Consider the following 8,706-nt stretch of genomic DNA (forward strand, 5'->3'; position numbering starts at 1 on the left):
TGTATATTTGCATGTGATATGAAATAACATCAAATTTGAAATATTTTTAAAAATCACTCAGGAACAGTAAGGTTGCCAAAAAATCTGTTTCTATTAATTCAATCATTGTTGAGGACATACTTTTTTATTAATTTAATACACCATTTAGACCAGACTTTAACACTAAGTGGAAAATCCACAGATTAAGTTCACCAGGTGGTGCTAAAATCAGCTTCCTGGGGTTTTTTAATTGTTCAAAATTTCTTAAGAAATCAAGCTGTTAAACAGAAAAAGGAAAATTGATAAATACATACTCACACGTAGGTCTTCTCCGTCTGCGAGCACAGAGGACTCACTGCTAGTCTTTTTAACAATCTAGCACATCTTTTGTAATCTAGGAAAAACATTTAAGAGACAATTATGTGTACAGTTACTACAAACGTGGGAAAAGCTGTGTTAAATTATTGTCACTAGTGCTTAGTAATGATAACTATAATTTCATAAGCATCTAATAGAGCAAGGACTTAACTGGATTTTCTCACTAATTCTCCTACTGATGTAAGCAGCTGGATGCTATTGCTGTCTTCACTGTAGAGATGAGAAAACAGCCTGAAAATGTTAAGAATCTCATAGCTAGGATTCAGCTTCATTCCAAAGCCCAAAGTTTCTCCACCAGGCTGAGCTACCACTTAATCATTCTGCCTAGATGTCAACAGGACTCGTCCTCCCTAGTCATCAAACACAAGCATTTTTGAAAAACTTACAACAACTCTGACTCAACATCCTGGGTAAAATTAAATATCCCTCAAGATGACCAATTTAGTTTAAGAAAAAACTACAAAATGTTTAAAGTTCATTGTCTTTGAAAAGTAAGTTTAGACTGAGAAAGGAATTTAAAAACAGGCAACGAGTTACCATACTTAATCACGATTTAGATAAAGGAGAGCATTTAAATATTATGTTTAGAATTGCTACTCAGTTCAGTAACTTAAGTATCAAAAAAAATTCATTAGACAACCTTTAAAATACATGCTACCATTATTCAGGAAAAAATCTATTACTTGTTATATAAATGATGTGATATGAAACTATTTTTTTAAAAACTTATGAGGAAATTTTTACTTATACTTCATGGTCATTTTTTTTCATTTATATGAGACTGCCTTATTTGTGCCAAGGAATTTTTTAAATGATAAAATGTTTAAATCCTGACAAATACCGTGGTCCTTAAGGAAATCTGGCTCTTTTCAGATTTGTCTGAAATAGTCCCAATTAGAATGTGGTTTCATTCCTTTACAATGTCAACAGCACATACACACACACACGTTAAGTGTGAGTACCATCAATATTATAAACAGCACGTCTTACAATATTTAGTCTATTATTTCCCACTCACAGACAGTTGAAGTTTAAGATTACATGCATCTACAGTTGGATAAAGTTTTTTGGGGGGCTGTGCCAGGTCTTAGTTGGGATAGGATCTAGTTTCCTGACAAGGGATTGAGCCCCAGACCCCCTGCACTGGGAGTACGGGGTCTTAGCCACTAGGACTAAGGAAGTCCCAAAGAATTTTTTAAAAGAACGAAAACGACCCGAGCTACTTACAAGCTGGCGTCGAGCAGTCCCTGGTGTTATGATACAGCCTGTGGAAGTGTTTGCTGCACTCAGCTGAAAACGTGACTGGCCCTATAGGACAGGAAAAGAACAGTTATGGTAAACGTGGTGTGTTTTCCAAACAAACTCCCTAGCACTTTCTGCATAGTGATGATATCCCTGGTTTACATCTTCCCATGCCCTTAAACGACCTTGCCTAAGAGCACATCTTCCCCCGACCCAGACTCTGGAGGAGGCAATGAGGTGTGTCTGTAAAAAACAATCAAAATTCACTTCACAGTCTCAACAACTCACATAAGAGAACCTTCAATTTCAGAAAAACTCTTCAGAATAATTAAGAGACAAAAGCTCTAGATAGGAGAGGGAAAAAATCTGCAGAGAGCAAATTAAGAGGACGTGAAGAATGAAAAAACAAATATCTCTGGTTTCTACTTTATGCTCTTCAGTTTTGTATTTAACAGGAATGAAGTTTCTATGCAGGGACATTTATTCCACTTTCTACTTAGATTGATTTGTGTCCTATAAGCGACAAGGACTACTGTAAAGTGGACAGGGTATTGAGACTTCCCTTATCTTTCCCCACAAACCAAGATAGTCCACACCAAAATTCATCCCTATGTCTGAAGTCTGCTTTTATGGAAGTGGTAGAAGGAGAGCCCAGAGTGCCGATAGAGAAAGTTGCTCAGTTGTGTCCAACTCTTTGTGACCCCATGGATTGTAGCCCACCAGGCTCCTCTGTCCATAGGATTCTCCAGGCAAGAACACTGGAGTGGGTTGCCATTTCCTTCTCTAGTGGATCTTCCTGACCCAGGGATGGAACTCGTATCTCCTGCATTGGCAGGCAGGTTCTTCACCACTAGGAGAAGACTAGGAATGGAGTGAAGGTGGGGTGCACAGTTCACAATGATTAGGTGACTTGCTAGAATGTGGGGCACAGGATAACTGTAATGATTCACCAAGTTGCATGAAGAGCCCAGGAGTGCCGTGGGAGGGAAGCCACATGTACTGACCAGGTGACAATGGGCCATCAGGAAGTCTGCTCTGCCCTGAGCGAAACACTTCCACTGTGCTGCTGGCCGGGCAACATGGCTACACCCCCCGTGTATCACGGAGAGCTGTCACATGACTCCATCGTCACATGACTCCACCCACCGATCCAGCCATACTCTGCCCCTGGCCACACACACTCCTGCCTAAATGGCCCGGGTCCTGTCCCAGATCACACCACGTATTCAAAGGATTCCTTCTGACCAGAATGCCTCTCTGGTAAGGGAAAATTCTACTCATCCTTAAAGCCCACCTTACACGTTGTGTCCCCGACAGCTGTTCTTCATAGTCTTTGGCAAAACCATCCACTTCCTGTGTCTCCCTAAACTCTGCTTACACTTCTATCACTCACCCAGATCTGGTTTATATCACATTAATACTAGGTAATGGGATTTGTCCACCTTCCTGAACCAAGTGTGAGCCTCTCACAGACATTTATCTTCAAATCCTCACTGCTTCATGAAGTAATCGGCTTACAGTCTTTTTATTTAATTGAACCACTGATAAAGTTCATGCTTACCTGTGAAATGCTTGATGAATTTGTCTTTTAAGTTCAAATCTCTTGGGAATATTTCTGAAAATAAAAAAAGAAAAACTTTAAAATTTCTCGAATGTGTCTTCTTCATTAAAAATAACATTAGAACCACTAATTCAAAAGAATAATTTAGTAATTTTAAATATTTGAAAATAGTGATTTAAATTTTTAAATATTATGTAATATTTAACAATGCAAAATATTGATTATATTTTTTAAAGTAAAAAAAAATTAGGTGAAATTTTAATACATCGTTTAACCTGCTGCTGCTGCTGTTGCTGCTAAATCACTTCAGTCGTGTCTGACTCTGTGTGACCTCCTAGATGGAAGCCCACCAGGCTCCCCCGTCCCTGGGATTCTCCAGGCAAGAACACTGGAGTGGGTTGCCATTTCCTTCTCCAATGCATGAAAGTGAAAAGTGAAAGGAAGTCTCACTCTGTCATGTCTGACTCTTAGCGACCCCATGGACTGCAGCCTACCAGGCTCCATCGTCCATGGGATTTTCCAGGCAAGAGTACTGGAGTGGGGTGCCATTGCCTTCTCCATCGTTTAACCTAGTAAGTCCATAATATAATCCTTTCAATGTGTAATCAATGTTTCCCAGGGGGCACTAGTGGTAAAGAACCCATGCCAATGCAGGAGATGTAAGAGATGCCAGTTCAATCCCTGGGTCAGGAGGATCCTCTGGAGAAGGGAATGGCATCCCACCCCAGTATTCTTGACTGGAGAATCGCATGGACAGAGGAACCTGGAGGGCTACAGTCCATGGGGTCAAAAAGAGTCATACATGACTGAAGTGACTCAGCATGCATGCACGAAAGAAGGTGGTCTATGTTTTTTATACTAAATTTTCAAAATCTGAGGTGTATTTACCACTCACAGCACATGTCAGTTTGGACCAACCACCCTGCAAGTGTTCAGCGGTCATAAGTACCCAGTGGCTACCATGCTGGACAGTGCAAAGATAGAATGTATCCTTCATTCCTCTGGTAGCTAATGACAATGGTATAAGAGATTCCATGTACAGATGGATTAACAATAAAAAGATCCCTAGGTAATGCATGAAAATTATCCTGGAGCAACTTGAATAACCTCTCATCTCATTCATCCAACTTATGAAAATTTCTAGTTTTTATTTAACCAAAACAGTTACCATCTGCCACCCTCATCAATTTTAAGTTTACAATAATATATTTTTAAAGGAACAGATTTGCATATTATGTATATAATGTTGGCAAGCTTATCTCTTGTTCCTGCTTCTTATTTAAAAATGAGCAGAGATCATGTGAAATAATAAAAAATCATAACACAGAACAACTAGAAAATAACAAAAAATGTGTTTTAGTGATTGCTTTTACCTGCATATAACTTAATATCTTACCAAAAAGATAATTTGCTCTGCCATGATCAATTCCATACAAAGCCATGTTGGTGGATCCTTGGTACCTTCTGAGGTGCTGAAGGGTGTTACTGTGTGCTTCAATCCACCATTTTTATGAACTTGAACTGAAATATTTGTTATATAGTTCCTTGAGTTACCATTTCCTTTAAAGAGATGACATGCTTATTCTGCTAAGTCACTTCAGTCCTGTCCTATTCTTTGAGACGCTATGGACTGTACCCACCAGGCTCCTCTATCCATGGGATATTCCAGGCAAGAATACTGGAGTGGGTTGCCATGCCCTCCTCCAGGGGATCTTCCTGGACCAGGGATAGAACCCCCATCTCTTACGTCTCCAGCGTCGGTGAACAGTTTCTTTACCACTAGTGCCACCTGGGAAACCCCAAGTTTCTTCTCTTTCCCAATATATTGGGTTGGCCAAAAAGTTCATTTGGGGTTTCCCATACTAGCCAACGGAAACCCCGAATGAACTTTTTGGCCAATTCAATATTAAAACAATTATACTTTCAAAAATAAGAACTAGATTTATTACATCAGGGCTGAAAGAATCACTGAGGGAAAATATAAGTATTTAAAACAATTCATATGTAGTAGTAGCTCAGTTCCATGGATCTCTGGGAGTTGGTAAGAAATACAGGATTTCAGGCCCAGATCTAAGAGTCACTTTAACAAGAACTCTTAGGAGAGTCATTTGCATGTTTGAGAGCTGTACTCTAGATCTTCCAAAAAAGACAAAAAACGTCTTGAATCCTCAGCACTGAGTTCCTTCATAATCAATACGATATAATATCACTAACTAATGCATTTGTCGTTTGTGCTTAGTAGAAGACAAAAGACAGAATTCTTTCCAGTAAAAATCTGCCATCATTGGAGGGAGGGGTTGTTGATGGTGTTTTGAATTTTTATCACTTCCTTACATTCAGGTACAAACAGATGCTCCAAGCTCATCCCGAGTCATCTCCTGTCCTGTGTTAGCATCAGTCATTTCTCCGAGGAGCCCCAGTTCCTCTTACAGAGCATGGTATCAGAACCAAAGTCTGGACACCGGGTGATGTACTTGCTGCTACTGGGACGTGGCTGCTCCCAGGCCCTCACAGCTGACAGTCCAAGGACACATGTGTGTCATATGTGTGGGTGCCCTGATTTTTAATACTTTGTTTCTTCAGTTGCTCAGTAGTGTCCTAATCTTTGTGATCCCATGGACTGCAGCCCACCAGGCTTCCCTGTCCTTCACTATCTCCAGAAGTTTGCTCACACTCATATCCATTGAGTGGTTGATGCCATCCAACCATCTCATCCTAGTGTCTTTTTATACAGTGGTTTTTAATATACCTAGTGTTCAAATTATTTAAAATTGTACCACAATACTTAATGGATGGAATCCCAGCTGAGCTATTTCAAATCCCAAAAGATGATGCTGTGAAAAGGCTCAATATGCCAGCAAATTTGAAAAATTCAGCAGTGGACACAGGACTGGAAAAGGTCAGTTTTCATTCCAATCCCAAAGAAAGGCAATGCCAAAGATATTCAAACTCATGCACAATTGCACTCATCTCACACCCTAGCAAAGTAATGCTCAAGATTCTCTAAGCTATGCTTCAACAGTACATGAACCGAGAACTTCCAGATGTTCAAGCTGGATTTAGAAAAGGCAGAGGAACCAGATATCAAATTGCCAACATCCGTTGGATCATAGAAAAAGCAAGAGAATTTCAGAAAAACATCTAATTCTGCTTCATTGACTACAGCCTTTGACTGTGTGGATCACAACAAACTGTAGAAAATTCTTCAAGAGATGGGAATACCAGACCACCTTACCTGCTTCCTGAGAAACCTGCATGCAGGTCAAGAAGCAGCAGTTAGAACTGGACATGGAACAACACACTGGTTCCAAATTGGAAAAGGAGTATGTCAAGGCTGTATATTGTCACCTTGCTTGTTTACCTTATATGCTGAGTACATCATGCAAAAAGCCGGAATGGGCGAAGCCCAAGTCAGAATCAAGATTGCCAGGAGAAATATCAATAACCTCAGATATGCAGATGACACCACCCTTATGGCAAAAAGTGAAGAGGAACTAAAGAGCCTCTTCATGAAAGTGAAAGGGGAGAATGAATAAGCTGGCTTAAAACTCAGCATTCAAAAAACGAAGATCATGGTATCGGGTCCCATCACTTCATGGCAAACAGATGGGGAAACAATGGAAACAGTGACAGACTTTATTTCTGTGGGCTCCAAAATCACTGCAGATGGTGGCTGCAGCCGTGAAATTAAAAGATGCTTGCTCTTTGGAAGAAAATCTATGATAAACCTAGACAGCACATTAAAAAGCAGAGACATTACTTTGCTGATAAAGGTCCATATAGTCAAAGCTATGGTTTTTCCAGTAGTCATGTATGGATATGCGAGTTAGAGCATAAAGAAAGCTGAGGGCCAAAGAATTGATGCTTTTTAACTGTGGTGTTGGAGAAGACTCTTAAGAGTCCCTTGGACTGCAAGGAGATCAAACCAGTCCATCCTAAAGGAAATCAGTCCTGGGTGTTCATTGGAAGGACTGATGCTGAAGCTGAAGCTCCAGGATTCTGGCCACCTGATGCAAAGAACTGACTCATTGGAAAAGACCCTGATCCTGGGAAAGATTGAAGGCAGGAGGAGAAAGGGATGACAGAGGATGAGATGGCTGGATGGCATCACCGACTCGATGGACATGAGTTTGAGTAAGCTCTGGGAGTTGGTGATGGACAGGGAAGCCTGGCATGCTGCAATCCATGGGATCGAAAAGAGTCAGACATGACTGAGCGACTGAACTGAACTGAACTTGATAGAATACGTTTTTGGAATGTACAGCATCTGTAATATTTCACTGATGATACTGCAAAGAATTTAGGATTCAGATTTGTTTTGTCTTAACAAAGAAATAGATGCAAAGACATCACAGAGGAAAAGGGCCTGTGAGAGGAGGTGAATTCTGACAGTCAGAGGCAAGAGAAGTGTGTTCCTGAGGCTGGTGGCAAGGCAGAGGCAGCAGCTGCCAGTCTGTGAGGAGCAGGACCAACCCATGCAACCTGAATCCTGTGAGAACCCCAGAAAGGAAGAGAGGGCAGGTCACAGGGGACTTAATGTCCTGCCATCAAGAGAAGTTAGGACTTCCCTGGAAAACCCAGAGAAACCGCTGCTTATCTGTGACAGGAGGAAATAGTCTGGTGCTACAAAGAATATTCATTTGTAATTGTTCATAAATGGCCTTTACATCCCTGCTGTAAGCCTCATGCCAGCAAGGTTTTATACTAAAAAAAAAAGTTGTAACACAAATCTGGTTCCATCAGTCTGCAGAAGAATGTACTGTCACCTCTTGAAAAGGCAAAGCCTTTCTATCAAAACTCTCAAAAAGCCCCTCATACTTCTGTTTCCCGTGTGTGTACATGTATGCATGCATACTAAGTCGCTTCAGTCGTGTCCGACTCTTATACGACCCTATGGCCTGTAGCCCACCAGGCTCCTCTCTCCATGGGATTCTCCAGGCAAGAACACTGGAGTGGGTTGCCATGCCCTCCTCCAGGGGATCTTCCTGACCCAGGGATCGAACCTTTGTCTCTTATGTCTCCTGCCTCGGCAGGTGGGCTCTTTACCACTAGCGCCACCTGTTACACATTGCACACCAATTCCTTCTCCCAAGTTCCTCCAAACTCCCTCTAGTCCCACAACTGCCCACTTTCTCAGTCAGCCAACCCTGTCTTTATTTCAGTAGAGGATACCCCAGTGCTCCCCTTCTTCTGCAGAATTCTGGGCATGATGCTTTGCTCCATTCTGCTGGCGTGATGGTGGAACAGTGGAGAAGCCAGGATGCCAGTAATGAAAGCCCACCGTCTATTCTGAGGCCCCAGCAGGGGGCACTCCTGGCGCTAGGCAGACAGCCTGTCTTGAACCAGGGTGACTGATGGGCAGGACAAGACAAAGGCAGGACCAGACTGCTGAGACATTCGGGGTGGACAAGTCTAACACGAGTTCCTTCAGCACGAGAACCAATCATGTTGGTTCGTTGTGTTCCCACACCCATCAAAGTACGTCCGGTGTGTGCTGAGCGGCTAAATGACTGCAAGACTGCCGCCCTGTGCTCCGACCTCTCAGG

The 8,706-nt window shown here is 41.8% G+C and overlaps 1 protein-coding gene across 1 annotated transcript in view; it reads right to left on the reverse strand.

The window, feature by feature from the left end:
• Positions 1 to 293: 293 nt before the first annotated feature.
• Positions 294 to 8,706, reverse strand: part of FAM150A (family with sequence similarity 150, member A) — a 9,202-nt gene continuing 789 nt past the window's right edge. Inside the window, exons 2-4 of the mRNA XM_010839014.1 lie at positions 3,161 to 3,214; positions 1,585 to 1,665; positions 294 to 373 (exon numbers count right to left, since the gene is read on the reverse strand). Coding sequence (XP_010837316.1) covers positions 294 to 373; positions 1,585 to 1,665; positions 3,161 to 3,214 — 215 coding nt within the window. The remainder of the gene's footprint in view (positions 374 to 1,584; positions 1,666 to 3,160; positions 3,215 to 8,706) is intronic.

The sequence above is a fragment of the Bison bison genome, unplaced genomic scaffold, assembly GCF_000754665.1.
Source record: "Bison bison bison isolate TAMUID 2011002044 unplaced genomic scaffold, Bison_UMD1.0 scf7180017864108, whole genome shotgun sequence".
Lineage (NCBI taxonomy): Eukaryota > Metazoa > Chordata > Mammalia > Artiodactyla > Bovidae > Bison > Bison bison.